The 23,315-nt window shown below is 30.7% G+C and overlaps 1 protein-coding gene across 1 annotated transcript in view; it reads left to right on the top strand.

Annotated features, from left to right (window-relative positions):
* LOC107443515 (hypoxia-inducible factor 1-alpha) overlaps positions 1 to 23,315 on the top strand; it is a 188,800-nt gene that overhangs the window by 161,529 nt on the left and 3,956 nt on the right. The window contains exons 9-11 of the mRNA XM_071178536.1: positions 3,671 to 3,777; positions 13,344 to 13,494; positions 14,393 to 16,091. Of these exons, the coding sequence (XP_071034637.1) occupies positions 3,671 to 3,777; positions 13,344 to 13,494; positions 14,393 to 16,088 (1,954 nt within the window). The 3' untranslated portion in view covers positions 16,089 to 16,091. The remainder of the gene's footprint in view (positions 1 to 3,670; positions 3,778 to 13,343; positions 13,495 to 14,392; positions 16,092 to 23,315) is intronic.

The raw sequence follows: 23,315 nt of genomic DNA, 5'->3' as shown, positions 1-23,315 counted from the left end.
TGGGATATGGTTGGTCGGCGTCTCACTCGTGATCCGCGTCCTGCAGTTTCCAAAGACGAACTTTGGTTGCGCATACAAGCGATATGGAATTCTCTTCCTCAAGCAGATATTCAACATCTGTTTGACTCCATGCCACGTCGTATAGCAGCACTTATTGCAGCGCGTGGTGGCTGCACCAAATACTGATTTCGGACGCTTAATTTGTTTCTTTTGTTTTGAAAATTTCATCATTTATTTGTATCAGTACAAGTCGTTTCTGCATTAAATTTCATTTGATTCTGATGATTCTTTCATGGTGTTGCATTTTCTACAAACAGCAGTTTACATTTTACTGATAAAGCTTTGCTCGGGTAGTATTCTGTGTTTCTTTTCTTCGCATTGAAGAGGATTGTTTCCTAATTCAAAATAATAATTTTTATTTAAAAAAATCAAAGCAATCTTAATTGTAACTATTGCCCTAATTTTTTCTAACACATGGTGCGTAGCGTATTTAAAAAGTGCTTATTTTCGATTTTCGTTTTTTAAGAGCCTTTAAAGATGCTTTTTTTTTCATTGGGTGTTATTAAAAAGTGCTTAGTTTTTCCTTCTCGAAAATGAAATTTTTCTCTTTACCATGCCAATTTTCGCCACGTATTATGCAAAAGCGTGGTTTCCACATTGTTCTATTCAACGTTTTCGAAATTCAATCAACCGCAATCCATTTCGACGTACCTTCTTTCCGTAACGTATGATTGCGCCAATCATGTTACATGTTTGATTACATACTTGCGAGTCTGCATGTCCGTCTGCTGAGCTGGGTTCGGTAAGATTATTGCACTCTCATGTGCAACTCTGCTGCATTCTCAATTTCGGGCTTCTTTTTCCACTTTCTGATATCGAAGCGAAGAATCTCTTGAACATTTTAAAATGGCTAATATAATCAAGAAAAGAGTTCTTTTTCAGAAATTAGTTTTTTTTTTTTTTTTATCATGATCATGTAAAGTCTTTGAAAATTATTTTGCATTTTGTTAATGCATATAGTGATTAAAAAGTACTTAAAATGTACTTATTTTTTGTTGAAAGATTTTGCTAAAAGCATTTACATTCCTAAATGCTAATTATATATGTATACATAAGTTTATTCTTAAATGAAGACAGTTAGTAAATATTAGTTGGTGAGCTAGTGCTCTTAACAAGATGTTGGTTAAATGAGTAGTGAAGTGAAACTTATTAAAAGTTATGCATAACATAATTACACGGCGCCATTACTGTGGCTAAAATAATAAACATTAAATTGGAAGATAACTCATAATAAAAAAATAGTGCGTGGAGTCCCTCCCCGCGGAAGAAGTTAAACTTCGCAACCTACGACGTTAATTGTAGAAGAATCAGCAGTCGTAGAAGGATCACTAGTTCTATTCAACGACTCTTTTTCCCGCTCCGCGCGCTTCCGTGCTCTGTAATCACGGTAATATTGTGCATTTTTCCCTCGTGGACCTCTTGAACCAGTGGAAGTGCTTGTGGTTGACTCATCGTCTCGCCCTGGAAAATGTATTTCTATTAATAATGTATGCGAATGCGTCATAATGTAATTTCAGAAGAGAAAACCTAACAATCAATTGATATTCACAAGAGACGTACCTTGACTAAAAAATACTACCCTATTAAATTATATTACACATATAATTTAATAGGGTAGTATTTTTTAATTCGATGATATCAAAACAAACTAAATGATATGTATCAAAACGAACTAAAAAAATATTTTTGGAAAAACAATACTTTTATGACTTTTATTATTTTTATGCTAGTGAGAACCAAAACAATATGGAAATGAATAAGGGAAAACTGGATCCTACCACGTGATTTCCCGGCCAATAAAAATGTAGCGTTAAACGTTTAACGCAACCTTGTTGGAAGTCGCATAAGAAGTATAACTTCAATAAACGTATTTGACAACAAATTATAGTTATAGAATTATTCATACTGCTTCAAAAGTGAAACAAATGTATCGGTTAACCTCTTATGACAAATTTAAACTTGATTTTTGCTTTGAAAATTTGTTATTATTTTAACTTTACTGTTAATTTGGTATATTTTATTATAAAAGCGATGATAAATAAGCAATAAAAATTTTATTAGCAGTATGTCGATTAAATTTCTTAGTATCTATGCATCACAGCAGTATTAAGCTCTGCTTCGTCCCCCTGCTCAGTTAAAGGAGACAAACAACTCCAAAGTTGCCAAAATTATTGATCAGTTCTTTAAATATGGAAGTGTACTTTAAATATGGAAGTACTTTTACTTCGTGAAATTTTCTTGTCGGAATAACTTGGCAAAATAACTAACCTTTTATCAAATTAATTAGCAGATTATTTGACATACAATAGCGTAAACAACTTTATAGAAGCTCTAACTGTATTTATTATAAATTTTAAAATGTAATTATTCTTTAAAAGTATTTGGATATTTAACATTAGTTTTGCACGTAAAAGATATTTTCAATGATTAAGATAAATTTTAAAAGCAAGAAAAAATTATTGCATAGCTATTAATTTTAAATTTCCCCTGATAAAAATACTTAGTCGATAACTTTGTTTTAAAATTACCAGGAAATGTTAGTTTCGCTTCTTGTGGGTAAATTTTGAATCTAACCATCTAGACCAGTGGTTTCCAACTGGCGGCCCGGGGGCCGCATCCGGCCCGCGAAGCCTTTTTTTATGGCCTGTGAACTGAAATATATTAGTTGTCATTTTTTTGTGGACAATTTTCGTAAAAAATATAGATGGGTTTAAAATACTTTTCTCTTTAATAAAAACCTAATTTCTTCGTTTCTGTGAAATTTAGCATACCAACAGTGCAAAAAAAAATTTTTTTTCAGGTTTTGCATCCAGGAAAATATTTATTCAAATACAAAAATAATCGTGTATGTTGCTCTTTTTTATTTCATTTTTTTGTATTTTGTGAATTTAATTTAGCATATGTCTATCAGACATTTTCTAGCAGAAATTCTCCGATTTAACTTTTTGAAATCACTCATTTTGGACGAAAATATTTGCACACACATTTGTAAATTTGAAATTTAAAATGTAAATATTTATTCTCTGGTGGTTGCAGCAGACAAACCTCAGTTTTGTTATTGAACATTTTGTGTGATACCATGTAAGTTTTAATACCAACCTTTTAAAAGTTGTATACTATTTTAACAATTTGATATCTGTTGCACATTAATTGTTTACTACATGGGTGCACACTAAAGTTACTGTATTTTTAATATGCAATTAAATATTTTTAAAAATATACTTCTTATTTTAATTTGCAATTCAATACTTTTGTTTTGTACAACTTGGTAAAAATCTGACAATAATAATAAATGTTCTTCAAACATAAAAGAGTCCTACATAAAATTTTGATAAAGTTGTGGCCCGCCATTTGATTTGTGTTTTTAATTGTGGCCCCGTCCTCATGTAAATTAGAAACCCCTGATCCAGACAAAGGTTTATGTCTAATAAGACTAATATTTTTTACTCTTGAATCTGAATTTTACGAAGAAACACTTTCTTGTCGGCACAGCGATTTAGTTTCAAAATATGTTCGAATTTAATGTTAAATTCAAGATTTTTTTAATTTTTATTTTATATATGAAGTCTTGAAAGTTATAATATATCTGTCTTTTTTTTTATTTATCTAGAATATCCACCATGACTGGTTATATGCCCCGAGATGTTATGGGAATTTCAGCTTATCAGTATATTCATAGTTCAGATGTGCCAATAGCTCTCTTTGCACAAAAAGCTAGTAAGTCATCCGTTTCAATTAACAACACATCTCTTATGTATTCTCCTATCTAACATTTTTTGATTTAAAAGTTTTTTTTTTTTTTGATTAGACTAACACTGGATACGAACTGTATTTCGATAAATATTTCATATTTATTTTCTTTTTCATTAGCTAAAACTTCAAGTTTGGCATAATTTTGCTGCACTGAAGTGACGTCGCAATTCCGATGTTATTCTGATGTTATACATTAATCAGGGGAAAAATATTATTTAATCGCTTTCTTTCCTTAAGATTTGTTTAAAACCAATTAAATATTACCGCCATTATTGTTTAATGTTCTTTTAGCTTTACCCCTATCAAGAAAATAGTTTTGATTATATTAGATGAAATTTATATTTTGCTGAAGAGGTTGGATTAGCATATACCATAAGTTGAAGAAGTTCGATGAATTCGTTGAAGAGGATGTTGATTGGTGTCCATATATTATTCCAGTCTGATGTAGGCCAGCAATTATTGAACAAAAATCATAAATTACTTAATAAAGAACCAGATGAAAATAAAATTTTAAAAAAATAGTGCGTGGAGTATCTCCGCGCTGAAGAAGTTAAATTTTGCAACCTGCGACGTTAATTGTAGAAGAATCAGCAGTCGTAGAAGGATCACTATTTCTATTCAACGACTCTTTTTCCTGGAAGCTGAATAATGTGGCTTAACTACCACTATAAATATTGAATACCAATTCACCAGTATATAACATATGTTAACTTGATTGAGATTTTTTATTAATAACTAAATATTGAAATATTCTTTACAAAAAATATACAAATCTAATTTTTCTGCATAACTATCATGAACATCTACGCAGTCTTCCCAACGCTTTGGTAGTTATTTAATAAGCAAAAATAAAGAAAAAGAAAATAATGAGCGAAATACTTTTAAAAAAATGAAGAAGAAAAATAAAATGAGCGAAATGCTATAATAAAAGAAAAAATTTATAAACAAAAAATGAAGAAAAAAATATAATGAGCAAAACTGATATAAATAAATAAACAGCATGAATCAATTAGTGGTATCTGTTCATCGAATTCTATCACAGATAAAAAATTCTGCAATCTGAATAATGGTGGCATAAATACCACTATAAATATTGAATACCAATTCACCAGTATATAACATATGTTAACTTGATTGAGATTTTTTATTAATAACTAAATATTGAAATATTCTTTACAAAAAATATGCAAATCTAATTTTTCTACTTAACTATCATGAACATCTACGCACTTTTTCCTACGCTTTGGAAGTTATTTAATCCCGGAAGCATGTAAACTCTCTTTACACACATAGTATCCCCAAGAGATTTTGAGAGCGCTGATTGGCTTTCTCGGCATTGCTTTCAGTTACGTCTTTTTGTAGCTCCTCCCCAATAACATTTCTCCGTAGTTTGTTCCCAAAATGTAAATCAATCATAAATCAGTTCCAGTATATTTCTCATACTAATTTTATGACAAATGTTAAAGTTTCGTTCAAAAAATTAAACAGCGTTATTAATTTTATTTTAATAATAACACATTTATTTAAATCTAATTTGCTTTAAATTTTATGCTAATATTTTGTTATTAATTTTAGGTAAATGCAAGGTAAACAATCATGTTTTGGTAAAACATCAAATTAGTATAATAATAATTATTAAACATAAATTAAAGTTTTTAGCCAGCTTTTATGTAATATATATATATAAGAATTGATTAATATTCAAATTGAATAGCATTGTGAATATCCTTACGCACTTAGAATTTAAAATCTCTTACTTAAATTTATTAAGTATGATTGCAGAACCACTCAGTTAAATTTGAATTTATTGTATGAGATTTTAAGATGTATATAATTAAATTTTTAAAATTATGGTTGATTATTTGAAAAGGATTTTATCGTATCTTAGAGGAAAATATTCTAAAATGTTAAAAAAAAAATAATTATAGTTCAACAAAAAAATTTTAGAATTTTTCAAAAACTTCTTTTACATTTCTCCTGCGGCACTTTCATAAACGCACTGTGGTGACAAACAAATAATTTCCTGCAATTAAATAACAAAAAAATAATTACAATCCAATAGAAATGTACTAGAATTAAAAGAGGGAATTTTTTGTAAATTTATTCTTTAATTACTCATGGTATTAATTTAATGGACAATTCATAATCATTAACTTTTATCTTGATGGGAATTATGCAATCCGAAATTAATAAAATAAGCATCTTAAAAGACAATTGCTTGATTTCTTAGATATCAATTAATAGTTTTTCGGTATTATAAAACATTTCACAAATAAAAAAGAAAAACATTAAAAATAAGTTATAAATAGGTAGGCATAATGCAGATCTCTTAGTTTTAATTTATAATAATAGATGGCGCCACTAAGGAATATTAAATTTGAAATATTTATAATTTAATTTTAGTAATCCACAAGAAATAAATAAAATATTAATTTAATTCGATGAACATTAATTTAATTAAATAAAAATCAAGTGAAAACTATTCAGTTTTCATTTTATAGTGAGTATAAGAATTAAGCAAGGCAATTAAATTCGATTTCAATGTTATTCAATAAATTAGAGGGATATTAGCTTCATAAGAATTCATGCATGTAATAATCATAAATTTAACGAAAAATGCATTTCCCATAAAAATTAAATACAAAATTCTTCTTAAAATAACTAAACTAGTTATTTACCAACAAAAAAATCTTAGTCTATGAGATTTGGAAGTTCTAGAATTCCATTTCGTATTGGTAAGTTCCCCAAATTCCATTACCCACTTGTTGCAATCGTCTAAATTTAGAACATTGCTTCTAAGGGTAATAGTATTTGAGGAAATGTTTTGTACTTCATTTTTAAATAAAGAAGGCAGTTTCTCTGTTGAAAAAACCGACTTTTCAAGTTTGTACACAAAAGCTGGAGTATAAAAATCACTCTATGCTGATAATAACAAGCATGGCAGAATGAAATAGCCATACGTCACAGATGGCGTTGCCAAGAAAGCCAATCAGCGCACTCAAAATCTCTAGGGGATACTATGTGTGTAAAGAGAGTTTACATGCATCCCGGAAAGAAGTAGGGTATGTTACTAATAAACGAACTGCGCACAATATCTTCTACCTCTTGCCGGGGTGAGAGGCGGCTGTGATCTCAAGATTTTCACTATTCCACAAATTTTGTCTGGCCATTCGGCCTTTTTACAGAATTTCATTTTCTCTTTTTTTTTTTTCAAATCAGATTAGTCAATATTACACCTTTATTTACCTTTTTTAAATAGCGATGAAAAAAAATATGTTATATATAGTATATATAAAAAAATTATCTCACCTCTATTTCCTTAGCTGATAGTAATCTTAGTTTTATTATAATTTAAACTTCAAAAAAAAAAAGGCTTGCTTGCTGATATTATATCAGACAAATCTTACTTATTTCTTATCGGCCAACACAAACACATGCACTTTTTTAAAAACATTTTTTTCCAGTGAAAGCGAAATAAAAATTGCAACAATAACTGAAAAGAGAAATTTCTTAAATTTCATTAGCACCTAAAACCACATTAATGATTATCAAAAGAGTTTATACACTAGGTGTTTAAATTAACACTAGGTTCACGGGACGCGTCATTTTGACGCATTTCGAGTTTTGTAAGGAAAATTATAAAACCCGATTGAATTTTTCATTTTATCTCTTGTAATGATTTTTGACCATTGATCGAGGTAAATATATATTGAAGTCTATTTTCTTCAAAAGCGTCGAAATATTGAAATTCTCTTTGTGGTATAGCTTCCTCTACGGATATGCGTCAATTTGACGCGATAGTGATTAAGACAAAATTTTGAGTAAATATGCAACTATCGCATCAATAATAAATAGAAATGTACCGATAATACTTCGATCCGTTATGCATTATCGATATCTCAAATGAAACAAGCGATAAACAACTATTGCCGATAAGCAATAATAGAAAGAACAAACGCAGAATATCAATTGATGTCAGATTTTGAAGGTTTCAGTTGCTTAGTTCGAGTATTGAAAAATGAAATACTAGAATATTTCATAAATATATATCTCATATTTTCATTTATTTTGTCTTATAGTATATAATTACATTGGCTTCTTAGTGCAGAGATGCCAACTGCTCCAGACACGCCAAAATAATTTTAAAAAACTGTAAATACTAGGTAAATTTTGCAAATAAAAAGTGGTGAATCATATAAGCCTACGAATTATTTAGAAATAGTGGTGGATAAAAATCTTCTAAATTGAATTTATTAAATTAAATGTATTCTTTCATGCGTCAAATTGACGCTTGTTCGTAGAGATAGGTATATAAGAAACGTCCGTAAGCCTAGTGATGTATTCGTTCATGCGTCAAATTGACGCGTGTTCGTAGAGATAGGTATATAAGAAACGTCCGTAAACCTAGTGTTGATAAGATATAAATATGGTCATGAACATTTTCAGATTTCAGATTTATTAAATTTAAAATAAAATATCAAAGCATAAATCTTACTACTACTTTCAATATTAAAATAAAATCTTTTGTGTGAAATAGGAACAGTTAAGGTAATTGTTGCTATTACTTCTTTAGAGCAGCTCCTGATGTTCATTAATTACGTATGTAACACTAGAAAGACGGAAAATTAGCATATACCTATACCTATATTGCCCAAAAGCAGTCAAAATGACTGAATTGTGTACGCTTAAAAAAATTGTTTACAATTAATTTTTAACATATTTTATATTATTTACAGTTACATGACAAGTTATTAGTAAATATTAAAAATAAAATAAAAAATTATGTGTTGTACAAAAAGCCACAAAATTCTAAGAAATTGTGTCATTATATACATCATTGTTTTTCTAATTGAAATTAAAAGCAGTCAAAATGGCTTCCTTAGGCAATCTAGTGTTAAGGATAATTGCAGGAGCTTATTTATGATTTGATCAAATAAGGAACTTCATTCGGCAAAATGAGAATTGTTCCCCAAGGCTTCCTTAACCGGTTAACGCCCAGCGTCATATATTTAGGACAGTTCCTTTTTTGAAAGAAATTTATTGTGATGGGAAACTTTTTTCAGTATTTTCATTTATCTGGGTGAATTGAAAGATTCTCAGATACCATGAGGATTTAGTTATTTCTGATTAGATCTAGAATTATAAGGAGCAAATACTTTTTGATCTATCAAAGACTTTTTGAATGCTCTAACAGTAGAAAAACCAATCAATTTCGATTATATATTATACCACTTTTTCCATAAAACCACTTCTTGTATCATTTCAATATATAAATTCGGGACAAAGCGGGTTAAGGGGTCCAAACAAATGGTAGTTAGATGGAACTAAGTTCAGGCTATATGGAAGATGTTCAACTGTTTCCCAGTAATTTTATTGTTCAACTGTTCCCAGTAATTTAATGCATGTAATTTTTGCTGCGGTTTTGAAAGGTGTCACATTGTCCTGTTGCAAGAGCAATTTGCGTCTCTTGGACTTCTTCACGGCCTTGTTTAAATAAATCACGCCATTTGCATACTTGAGACCTCGGTATCATTGTCGAACTGTAATCTTCGCAAAATTTTAATAGGTTTGACATTTGTTAAAATTTTAATTATTATGGTAAATGTATTAAAGAGGCCCCATAGCCTCTCAGTTTTTGGTATTACCACTGACTACCAAGAGGCTCCTGTGTGTTGGCAGGCAGTGTGTCTCCTGATGAAGTACCCAGTGGCGTAGCAACCTAGGGGCTAGGCGGGGCAGTGCCCCGGGGCCCTCAAGCTCAGAGGGCCCTCGAATCCTTACCAGAAATCTCGATCAAACTGAACTTTTGGAAATTTCTCCCATTTTCAAAATAAATATGACAGGTATGACCCCACTTTAATCATGACAACTCAGTTGAGAGAATTTCAAAAGTTATGCCTAGGGAATTCCCCTAAATTCTTTCTGTTGGTTGGCAGTGTTGTCAATTTGACGGATACGTGCGGATTGATACGTGCGTTTTATTATTCATCGATGTGCGTTTTATTGTGAATTCGAGTTAAGATTTTTTTTTTCGAGAACGGTTAAAAAATCAATGCTGTATCAGGAGTAAGTAAGCTAATGTCAATAAACTTTTTTGTACTGGTCAATATAGTGGTTCGATTTTATTTGATTTTACCACTCATATTGAAAACAAAACCGCATCAAGCCTGGATTTAAACGAAGCCATTGATACTTTTACGAAAACTAAAGCTAGGAAAAAATTTTAAATATAATTGTTATTTAGTCAGTTGGTAGGCCCGACCTTTATATAATAAACCCTTGAATCTTCTCTATTTCGTTTTATTAGCCAAACCTACACCAATTATTAATTGTAATTTATATTGTTACTGTTTAATATTTTTATTACCTGCCCTGCAGTGCACAAAAAAGAGCTTAAGTGGCTTAGCATTTTTAAAGTGTTTGTATATTTCATATTTTTATTTGATAAAACCTAATCAGTTTACATAGCAGTGGGGCCCCATTTTTTAATTTGCCCAAGAGCCCTTGGTTACCTAGCTACGCCATTGGAAGTACCGTCTTGCTAACACACATATTTTAATATATTCATCCTATCTCTTTAAATTAAAATAAAACAAATTTGATTTTAGCTACTTTTAACGCTTTTCCATTTTGATTTATTATTTTAAATGTTATTTACTTATTTTCTCTTTTTCTGAATTTGTGTAAATCGCTTCTTGCTTTGATTAGTGGCCATCTGCCCTTCATTTACAATCGCTGTGCTGTAAAAGCCTATGCGTTCTTGCTTTCGTTTGATTTTTCGTAATTAAATCCAACTATTTTAGATGGCGAAAAACTATTTGTATAAAAAATTGTGCCCTAATGTAACTTAATGAAAATGTGGGTTTAATATAAGGGTATATTATCTATAATATAATTATTTCTAAAATACTAAATTTCCACTGAAACATCATTAATAGTTGACGAAATTTTCTAGTCCTGAATATTTAAGATTTTTTTAGCTTTGTAAAAAAAGTATTAGAATGAGTTATGTATGTCTGGTATTACTTATTAAAATAATATGTTATAAATATAAAAAGAAGTTTTTCTTTCATTGTTTTACCATATTAATCTCAATTTTAAAGTTTATTTCAAATTCATTTCGAAGATTTATTTTCGTGTTAAGTGAAAGAAGTGTTGAATCAATTTTTCATACAGAATAGTTTCAGATATTAAAATGTAGGGCAGCTTAAGTTATTAATATTTTTTATTTATTTATTCTAGCGTGAATTCATGTCTGTAACCTTTCAAAAAACTTGTGATCCCTGCTAAACTTTAAATTCATTCTTTCAAAAAAAAATAAAGTTAAAAGAAAAGTAAATTATGTACTCCAGTATTTACTTTATTTTAATTGCTTCAATCTATACTCTCTGTTTTTTAGTTTATTAATAAATAATAAACGGCGCGCATTAGAATTTCTTTTCATTTTGTATAAGTTTAAATTTTTATTATTATTCCTTATCTTTAGTAAAACAAAAACGTCTACCTTAATGATGTTCGCTGAAATGATGTGGATAAATTAAACAACATTAAGTGAAGTTTTAAGCGATGGTTTAACGATTTATTATGACGATGGTAATGGACAGATATGTTGTTGTTGTTGTTGTTGTTAATCTACGTCGCACTAGAACTGCACAATGGGGTATTGGCGACGGTCTGGGAAACATCCCGGAGGATGATCCGAAGACATGCCATCACAATTTTGATCCTCTGCGGATGGCACCCCCGCTTCGGTAGCCCGACGACATGCGCGCGAAGTCGAGCACTTTACGGTAGCACAGTTTAACGAGGACCAATACCGCACACCCTCGGTCCCTACGCAAACTGATCCAAGTGGTCACCCACCCGCAGCCAGTGATGCTTGACTTCGGTGATCTGCTGGGAACCGTGTCTTAACGATGGACAGATATATTTAGTGGACTAGATTATTGAAAGTGTTGATTCGTTTTCGGCGATACTGTTTGCTTAAACTGAGAGTTTTTCAACTACTTTAATTAAATTTTATAATTAAAAATGTATAATGTCTTACTTTTACTATTCTTCATTGCAAGCACTGATAAATGATTTGCACAAATAAGGAGAGAAATCAACACTAACCATACTTTGTAAATACTATATTGCAAAAATAGGAATGAAAATTTATTATAAATAAAAATAATTTCTAACTGCAGCGAAATTCCTATTTACCCCAAAAATATTATATCTAAGCGTTAATGTGTATTTAAATATGTAATACATAGTAAAAAAAAAGAAGACATAGACTATATTCGCTTAAAAAGAAAATCCTTCAACTCTAATAAAAAAAAAAAAAAAAAATTAAATTACATTATTTGAATTCTTGAACATTAGCACATAGCTTGTAACGAGGATAAATTCATATTTTTCAATGGACTAGATATATGAATCTAGAATATGATTTGCTTTAATGCAATACCGAATAATAAAATCATCCATCCTGTATCCAAATGTGTACTATTTCTATCCAAACTGTGACTGATTTTTAATTAAGTAATTAGCATGTAATAGAGCATCATTTTAATTTAAAAATAAGTAGAATGAGATATTTTCTATGAACTTTTAACACCACTGATTTCAGCCAAAAAGAAATGTTAATTCGCGGTGAAGAGCTGCAGAATTATTTCTTCAGATATTTTAGTGTTAAATAAACAGTTTGAAGTTTTAAAATATTTATTTTGTACGCACCCTCAAAAAAGAAAATTTAATTCACGAAAATTTTGCTAATAATTTGCAAAAGATGTTCATACGATATAAATGATATCAAAACTAAAAAAAAAAAAAGTATTGAAATAGCCTTAGTTGATGGAGGCGGGACGTTTAAATTCAGGACATGTGACGTCATAACCAATCAGGCATCGTTTTTGATTGCGCCACTTACGGAGGCCTTTTTGGACAATTTAAATGCTTAATAACTAACTAAATAAATAAACATTTGGCTAAAAAGAAACACATTCAGATTTTCGCGTTCAGGAGTGAATTTCCAATAAGTTAGGGTTGAAAATAAAAAATTTAAGAGATGCTTAGCCCATTAGCTGGACCAAGCTATAAGAACATACGAACTCAAAGATAATTTTTGATATATATATATATATATATATATATATAGTTTTACTTACATAGTTTTTCCTTTCTAATCTACCAAAATTGAGAAAATTTGATGATCAGAAATAAAAATAGTATAGATTTTAATGTATGAGTCACCATTTGTTGTTACGCCATTTTGTTAGATTAAGGGAAATTTCAAAATGGCCTTACTGTAATCTTGTCCAAAAAGTTTGGAGCATTGTTTAGTCGTTTTTGATTCGATGCATTTTTACAAAAAAAAAAAAAACCATTCAAATCCATTTTTCATCAGTCCTCAAAAAGCACATGATCCATTTTAAATTGAAAGAACCATGTGATTTTTGATGACTAATTGTTCTGTAAAAATCAAAAAAATTAAATTTGTCGTGTGTATTTAAAAAAAAATAATTACAATTTATTTAATTCCGCAGTGTTTGCTAGCAGTGATGGAACTGGAATAATAACTTACAGACTTCGAATTTGTAACGCAACTTACATATATCTGCAAAGCAAGGGCCAGATTAGATATAAAGACTCAACAAAGGAAGTTCGACAATTTATCTGTTGCAACATTTTGATCAGGTAATATTTTTTCGTAGCAATGATGCATAATGTTACAAATAAAGCAGCAACTCATATGTAATTTTTTTTTTTAAAGAATCGAAAATTGTTCAGATCAAATATCTATACAGAGTTTAACAAAATTATAAGATCACTGCAGCTTTTATGACTTGTATTATAAGTTGTATATAAATTTTCCGGAATTAATTTAAATAAATGAAATTAAATGAAGAACAAAATATCTGCCTTTAATTTTTAATAATCATAATTAAATATAAATATTTTATCAACAGTACAATCAAAATATAATCAACAACAACAATATAAAAATTTCACCCTTCAAATATCTGTTACAAAATAATAACATCGCTTGTTAAAAATGAATATGTTGACTAAAGCCAAAAAAGAAGTTGAGCCACCATGAGCTACTAAGACTCGATTTTTACTCAATCAAGTTTGCAAGCAAAGTTTTAGGAATTTTAGGAATTTTAGAATTTTGTTAGTGTTAACTATGAAATCATTAGAATTTATAATTTTATTCCAATCTTTTCTTTTTCCTATCAAAATTGGATGAATTATTTATAAAGATTCTCATCAAAAGGTAAAATTCAAATTGTCAGTTAAATTGCCTTGAAACATTTTTAATATCACTTTTTCTGTCATTGTCCTCGATAATGGTTTATCATATTTTGAAAACGTGTTTCTCGTTTAATAATAGTTTTCTAACTATTATTAAGCGAGTCGTGCGTTTAATAATAGCTTGTATGCTTAGTTTCCAATACCTTTATTTTTTATATTATTAAAATATGTATTAAAGTCCGGTAATTACAAAACATTCTGACTTCAAGTGATGTTATTAGTTCTTGATTATTAATTATCCTTTTTATTCATAAATGCGTAAATTTTCTTCTGTTTACAGTGATGAAGATGGTGATCGAGAGCTTAAAAAATTTCAAAATAGATATGCCCCACAGCTCAAGGAATCAAAACTGACACTTCAAGAAACTAAATCACCGACTAAATCATTAATCAAAGCTAATGATGACAGCCTGGCTACCAGGACATGTTCTATTCTAGTTGAGCATGACAACATCAAACAAAAAAGCTGCCTCCCAGTTATCGATGGTTCCATATCTGATGCACCCATGGACATGGATGAATCAAACACAACTGAAAATACAAAAAATAGTAGTGCTTATTTACACTTGAGCAAAATGAACTACAATGAAAACCGAAATCACTCGTTATCTTCAAGCTCTGAAATTTTCCCCCTGAGCTCTGCTGATAATTCTCTCAGAAACTCTATGGCTAATACATTTAATGATGATAATCAGGCATTTCAAATAATGAACTGCAATAAAACTGTATCGCCAGAAAGATTGAACTGTACTGTACAATGTAATAACACGACTTCGAGTTTTGATCCCATCAGTCCTGTACAATATATCTCATATTCGAATGATGCTCCTGTTTCTTATGTTGAACCTGTTTCTTATGATGCTCCTGTTTCTTATGTTGAACCTGTAATTCAGGAGAATGATGATTTTCCTGCCATTCTAAATTCTACCTTTCTTACATCAGACTTACTTTTGACTCCCGATGAATATACTTACGATGCTGAAAAAACTTTTTTCCAGTCTCAAAAGTATACTAGTTCCGAAGTTAATTACACGCAAAATCATCTTCAGGAGAACGTTGGCTCGTTCAATGCGTCCGACAATATTGAAATGGCACGAGACGACTTTATGATACCCCAAGGTGCACTTCAGAATTATGACACTATCAACTCCGAGTCTTTGAATATTCCTGATGAAACTTTCACACGCTTTGAAAATGATCACGGAAATGTAAATAGTTACGTTAGTCATAATCATTTCTCCACTTTCAATCCAAAAATTACTTTTGCTGGTGATAGCCAATCAGCTTTGAACACGAGAGTGGTGAATGCTGCCGTCAAGTCGATTCCCGATATTAGCTCCCAACAGAACATCGATTTAAGTTTTCTTGACCATTTGGTTGAAAACATCGCGCAGTTTGATGATTTTTATGAAAATGCCATGCTTTTTCCGAAGGCGAACCATACCGATCAACTTCAAGCCGAAACTGCGAGCATTATTTCTGGTACAGAAATGAACTGTAACATTGGTGTTTTAAATAATACTAATTGTGCTGGCGAGCTTGGATTATTCACGCAAACTAACTCAGATATGCATATCAGTAATAACACATATTCACCCGAGAAATTTAATGCTTGTTCACGTGATTCATATTTTACGTATGATAATAATAATTATGTGTGTGCTAATGAAATGCAAATGAGGAATTTTAATGCTGACTATTTTCAATCTCATGATTGGCCCCTGAAGGAAGATAAAATCCCTAGCAGCTCCACCAAGCAAAAGATTACCGATCACATTTATAGCCAATTTCAAACAAACGCAGCTATCCGTAATGAAGGTAGAGTTTACAAAGTGTCCAGAAAAGGATTGAATCATCTCCATCCCAGCATGAATTCACAATCATCATTAAATCACGCACAAAATGAATGGGATAATCAGTCAAGATATTCCCTGTGTCCATCATTTCAGGAAAGCATGCTTGGAAATCTAAAGTGAACCGTAAGTTCATTTTTACTGTATTAATTGTAACTGTTACAGGGTGCATAGCGTTTTTAAAAAGGTGCTTATTTTCGATTTTTAAAAGCCCTTTATAGGTGCTTTTTTCTTATGGGTGTTTTTAAAAAGTGCCTAATTTTCCCTCTTCCGAAATGTGATATTTTTCTTTACCATGTTGATTTTCGCCACAAATTATGCAAAAAGACATTGTCCTATTTAAGATTTTCACAATTAATTAAACCTCAATCTATTTCGGCGTACCGTCGGTCTGTAGTGTATGAAAACACCATTTGTTGTACATGTTTGATGAAATACTTGCGGGTCCGCACTTGCGTATACTGAGCTGGATTCAGTGGTAAAGATTTTTGTCTTTCATGTGCAACTCTGTTGCATTTTGCAAGAGATTCTCAATTTCAGACTTCATTTTCCGCCCTCTGTAATGGAGTCGAAAAATCTTTCGAATTTTTGCCGATTACGGGGACCTACTAAACACTGTCAATATTTTTTTGTCTCTGTCAAAGATAGAAAATTTCATTTCTCTTGTTAATTTCATCGTTGGTGACGCGACATCATCTTCGTCACTGGCAAGCAAATACAGCCGGATAAAACCATCATTTTGTCAAACACTTCTTAACTCTGTCTAATTATGATAGTTTTCCAAAGTGTTTAAAAGTATTTTTCGAATGCTTGAAAAGTGCTTAAAACATGCTTATTTTTTGTTGAAAAATTTTTGCTACCTGATGACCGTAGAATCTTTTTATTTTTATTCAATATTAGTAGAATCCGATTTACTTTATCGGTATCTTTAAGTATACTTTAACAGTAGTTTTAAGTATCTTTTTTAAGTAGTAGGGAGAAAAAATTGTCTTCATAGTAGTATTCCATATCTTATAACTCGGAATTAATATCTTCTGCCACCACAAGGTACTAAGAATTGTAAAATGCCGAATACATTTTTTCAGCTGATTTTCGGTATTCCCTTAGCGGTAATTTGATGCATTATCACAGTCATAGATATATCATTCAGCGTCGATTAGAATATAATTTCGTTCCAATAAGGATGTATGTTTACATAATTTTGTCTACTTCGTATTGAATCTTGTTATTGTTGAAACCCACTCTTAGACATCATGAGGCAATAATAATGTTTCCGCATAGTGATCATCTCAACCCAGGCCTCCCTCAAAAAATCTGATAATTATAAGAAAATACTTAATCCAGTAAATATTTCTTTCTGAAAAAAATCAAAACCTTTCATAAAAGAAATGATGGGCGATCGAGCAATATGCCGCCTCTAGAGAGAACGAAAAGCTTGCAATTAATTTGATATTTAGAACACCAGGGCGAACCCTTTAATAAAACCATTTGCAATTTGGCCATTAAATTTTTTTTCTTTTTTTCCTGCCAATGTCATGAAGGTAAGTTTAAGGACTCCAAGAAATCGAAACGCTGATTCGATTTTTCTTCAGAAAAAAAAGGCTTTTTTTCCCATGATGCTAAGAAATCTAATTAATAACCACTTTTAACTTATTTGTAATTCGCGTCCTTTTAAAAGCACAGTTCTTTTAAAAAAGAATAAAAGGTGGTAGCACATGGACGTCATTATTCGGATTTATTTTTCAATAACAGGATAGTTCTGTTAAGCATAATATAATTATCTGTGTCCAGATAATATATTAAGCATAATATATTATCTGGAATCGATGGTCCTTATTATCTTATTTATTTGCTTCCTTGTTATTTCTTATTTGTTTCTTTGTTATCCTTTTTTTTCTTAGTTATTCGTTTCCTTATTTATTTGGTCCTCGTTTTCTTATTAGTGATAGGTATTGAAAAGTAATATGTGATATTTACAAATGTGTACTACCACTGTTTTCATGTAACTATATAGGGCACATTTTGTAGTTAGATATTAATGTGGTTAAGTTAAATTAGGATAGTGAAAAAATAACAATAAAAAACTTCAAATAAAATATGTTCTTCAATTGGATTTAAAAGGATAAAAATCCATTTGTTTTCTCTCATAAAACGAGAAACGTTGGCTGCATCATTTTCAAAAAGCGAGAGGGAAATTTTTGTTAGTGATTTAAGTTTACTGTGAAAGTGATACACTCTACATTTTTCATTGTCAAAAATAGTTCCTTTAAAGTTCGCTTTAAAAAGCCTTTTTATCTTCTTTTTAATTTTACATTTTAAAAGGTGCTCACGTCAGAAATTATTTGGAAAATTACGTCAGAACTCTTGCTTACAACATTTAAAAAATAATTGTAACTTATATTATCATTAGACTCAAAGCTGCAGCTGAAACTTTTGCTCTCTAGTTGGTAAAAAAGTGGATGAAATTTCCATTCACGATAAATTTTATTTGGGAAATAATTTTGCTTGTAGAAAGTCTGAAAGAGATTAAAATTTTTGGTAATAGGACTTTTCCTTCATATTAAATTCCTTTTGGTGATAATATCTCAAAAAATCGGTTTAAACATATAATTTCAAACCACAAAAAACTCCAGTTGACATTTAATAATTCTTGATGGTCGAAAAATTTCCGTCGAGAGATTAAGTTGTATTTAATTCTACTTGTAGCCTAGGCCAGCGAAAGAGGCAGCAAGACGAGCTGTCGCCCGGAGCACTAAGTAAATAGTGTGCCGAGCGAGAACCCAAATTAATGTTCATTAAATTTATTCCCTCCTTTTATTAAAGTATTGTTTGCTTTAAAGTATATTAATATGCTATCGTTTATTAGTTATATATTCTTAGGTGAATTTTTTTTTATGGTTAAAGTTTTCTAAGTAAAAGTTTTACTAAATATGGAAAGAAGAGTGTGTTGCAGAGAAACCACTTGTTTCTTATTAAATAGAATGATTTATGATTTAGGAACCATCCAACAAACAAGTCAATATTCTTAATGCAAGAGAAAAACAGCGAGAGGAGTAATGATCTTGGAGAATGAGCTCTAATTTTGTGTCAATTGAGCCTGTGTGTCAAACGTATTCATATAATGTTAATTTGCTGATACAAATCTTAATATTTTGTGTAAGTATTAAGTTTTTTATACAAATTTTAGCGGGGTTTTTTTAGAAATTGCGACTTTTTTAAACAAAACCAAAAGGTTAATTAGATAATTACTAAGATCTTAAGTAAATTTCAAGTTGACAAGAAACATATACACCGAAGGGCCATTACATTATGACCACCCTGCTAATAACATGTAGGACCACCTTTAGCCCTCAAAACTGCTAGCACCCGCCGTGGCATTGATTCCACAAGGTGCTGATAGGTAGTCTGAGGTATCTGGTACCAAGCGCTCATCAACTGGTCCTGCAATTCCCTCACATTGCTAGGGGGTAGCGTGGCAGCACGAATTTGGTTTTCCAAGTAGGACCACAAATGCTCTATTGGATTAAGGTCAGGCGAATTTGGGGACCAAGACATGACTTGAAAGTCACTGGAATGTTCCTCGAACCAATCCATGACGATTCGACCCTTATGACGTGGTGCGTTATCCTGTTGGTAAACACCATCCCCCGCAGGAAAAACTGTTGCCATGAATGGGTGAACCTGGTCTGCAGCTATGTTCATGTAGCTTACAGACGTCAGGGATTGTTCTATGAGGATTATGGGTCCTAATGTGCCCCATGAAAACATTGTTCCTGGGCGAGAAACCATGAAAACCTGTGTAAGCCCATTGTTATAGATGGAGGGTGGTCATAATGTAATGGCTCTTCGGTGTATATGTAAGAGTTGACCGAATTGCATCGTCTACTTCCTCATAGAAAGGCGCCAGCCTGGCCGGAAGAGAAAGCTCCAGTCTCCACGACACCATAGAGTCCAGACGGGAAAAGTCCCGATTAAATTAATAACTCAAACTCTTTTTCCATAAAACTTATTTCCCTTTTTTTAAATTAAATGTTAAGTTTCATTATCAAACTACATTATCATTATCATATATATGGAGTTTGATACTAACATTATCTAACTCCATACATGTGTAACCCCATATATAAAAAGCATATATGTAAGTTTTTACAATGTTTCACATATTTTGTTTTTCGATGTATATTTAAAATAATTATTTAAATGATTTTTCTGGGAAACTAAAGTAAGACTTTTTTTCTCAGTACTTTGCTGATAGCGGGCTCGATAACTTCTTTATTCATCTGACTTATCTAAACGTTTATTATTATTGTATTTACTGTTGCACTTATCTTATCTATTTTTTTATCTTATCTATTTTTTTATATATATTTATATCTACCAATATTAGTCTGAGTAGATCTAAGCTTTCTCAAAAGTTTTTTTTTTGGGGGGGGGGATAATCACTTAATGTAACTATAACGACAGTCCGTTATTTCATTCATGTGTTTTGTTTCATTTATTTTAAACGGTTATATTTTTAAAATAGTATATTTCACATACATTTTATTACGAGTATGCTTGTCGTTTCGTTATGAAAACTGGCATCATGAACGGTTTTGGATACAGCGAGTGAATAAAGTAAAAATGAGAGATGAAAGAGTACTAATCAATGGATCTGTAAATAGAGGTGAATTAATACAAGTCATTAATGAATTTGTTTATGGCCAAATCAAAATGAAGGAAATTTTGTGAATTGGGCGATGAATGTGTTTATAAATGCATAATAATATTTATAAGGCATTTAAAAAAAAAAGATTTATTTCTCAAAATTGAGTTAAGGGCGCTGTTTTCATTCGCCCGAGGCACGGCATTTTCCTCTTCTGAGATAATATTGAATTAAATATTATCTCAGATAATATTAGCGCTCAGAAATTAGAAAGAGTATAACTGAGTGCCACTCGAATCATTTTCGAACTCAGAAATAGCTGCCCATCTGATATAGCACTGTACGAGCCAAACTTACAACCTTTGCATATGAGAAGAAGAAGAAACTTAGTAAAATACTACTATAATATATACAGCTACGGCCGTAATCATCGTACTTCCTTATATCTACACACTTGGCACAATAACCAAAGGCTTAAGAAACTCACCCCGTTTGGCCTGGCGGAATCTCAAAACTTGGTCTCTCGTGAGGTTGAAACTCAATGCTTAAGATCTTGTATTGATCCCTCAGAGGGACTGCCAAGAGTTTTTTTTTTTCCATTTTGATCTGATCTGAATTCCTCTGCAAACAAGCAAACTCATATCGAAAACCATCTTAGACAGTCAGCTCTGGAAATAATCAGTTGCATACCTAGCGATGACTTAAAATTTTTGCGGCAAATCATAAAATAAAACGCTTTATTTAAAATCAAAGTAGTCAATCGGATTTCGGTGGAAAATGAGCCGATATAGAGTTTAGCATAGATTCAAAACAATCATATCGCCATATGAACTCTGATAAATAAGATTCCAAATGAAATAACATTTCCAAACGTACGTTTACCAAGATAAAGTTTCATATCGTGGGAATTGGTACATTTTCGTTTTTTCGGTAAAATATTTCGCTCCTGAAAAAGTAAAATTGCATCTTGTTTTGTTTTCGGCAAATCCTAAAGACGAATTTTCGCAGCACTAAAAAATGGCGACAAAAAAGAATTGTTTGATTTCGTTTCGTCAGCATTCTTTATTTTACGTTTTTTAGTTTCTAAATAATGATTTTTATTGAAACTTGAAATTTTTTGATAAAAATTGTTGTCAAAAAACTTTTTTTACAAAATTAAATTTCATAAGATTTTGAGGCTTATGTATACTTTTTGCTCATTTTAATTTTTGAAGTAATATGATTCTTAAAACTATGGAATGTAAAGTTTAAATAGGCCTTTCATGTTATATCATTAAATTTAGTAAAACTATTTCTCGGGCATTAGGTTTTAACTCTTATAAGAACATACACATTTTTTTCTTTTTATTTACAAATATTTTCCGATGTGTTTTGGATGTTCCTTCTCTAAAAAAAAAAAAGAAAAAAAAAGAGAGAGATACCATTTTGTTTTCGCTTGCATAAGAAAGAATATCAAACATTTTTCTTTTTTAAATTTAATTAGCCACAATAAAGAAGGAACGTTGCAATGCTACACGCCACATTAAAGACGTCTCTAGAGTAACTGAATGACTGTTCATATAGAAATCGCAGGTACATAATCTCATACAACAACGCCCCCTATAGTTCCTTGCGATTGCTAATTTTAAATAAGTATTTAATATGAAACTTTATTTATCCAAAAAACAAATAGATAAAATCTTTCGAAGTTTTATAAAAAACAATGGATTCCCAACTAAAGTAATAAAATTCTATATAAAATCATTGAGTTAATCGTATATTATTGTAGATATATTCACTAAAAAATTTCTTTGTTAATTTATATAATTTTTCCACGTGCAAATCCATTTCGGGCAAATCCGTGGCTAAAATTATTTACTAAAAAAATTCTTTGTTAATTTATATAACTTTTCTACGTGCTAATCCATATCAGGCAAATCCGTGGCTAAAATTATGTGCGAAATTGGCAATTCATGTTTCTTTCTCTTTTCTATTTTCTACTTTTTTTCTTAAATAAATATTAATTTTCTAAGATTATTAATTGTCAACTTCTTTAAATTATCCAGTATAATATTACCTTGGGCACATCCATTTTCGGGTCCATCCTTGGTTACTAACACATCAAACGCATTTCAGTACTGCAGAGTAGGAAAGCACTTTAATACAAACACCTGTATTTACGGTTTTACCCCAATTTGCGGTTTTTTGTTTCATATTTTCTAATCTGGCAATCTTGTTTCGAAAATTTTTTAAATCATTCTTGAAAAATTTCCCGTTCATGTAAGTTCATTTGAATTCGCTACTCGCTTTATAGATTATGTTTTATTCTGTTTTTTCTTTGTTTTATTTTCTGTTTTTACGTGATATTTTTACTTATTGTGTTCTATTTTATTTGTTGTAATTTTTTTGTAAAAATTTTTTGAGTGCTTCTCACACTATTGTATTGATATATTTTGCTTTGGCTATATACAGTATTAGAAAGCGCTCTTTTTTGCGGATATAATCGTGTGAGATGATGAAAAGATTATATCTTTTATTTTCCGGATATTTTTAAAAAAAATTTTCCTTTTTTTCGGAATTTTTTTTCCATTTTCTTGTTATTTTATTTTTATTACTAAGAGGCTTCGCCCCCTGCTCGCTGACGCTCGCCAACCCCCGGAACTGCTTTCGCAGTTCATTTCGGATTGCTTCGCAATTCGATGCTCGCCTTGCTCGCTCATTGGATA

Source organism: Parasteatoda tepidariorum, chromosome 1, assembly GCF_043381705.1.
Source record: "Parasteatoda tepidariorum isolate YZ-2023 chromosome 1, CAS_Ptep_4.0, whole genome shotgun sequence".
In the NCBI taxonomy this organism is placed as follows: Eukaryota; Metazoa; Arthropoda; class Arachnida; order Araneae; family Theridiidae; genus Parasteatoda; species Parasteatoda tepidariorum.
The sequence above is the reverse complement of the archived record's forward strand: the minus strand, read 5'-3'. Positions and strand labels throughout refer to the sequence as shown.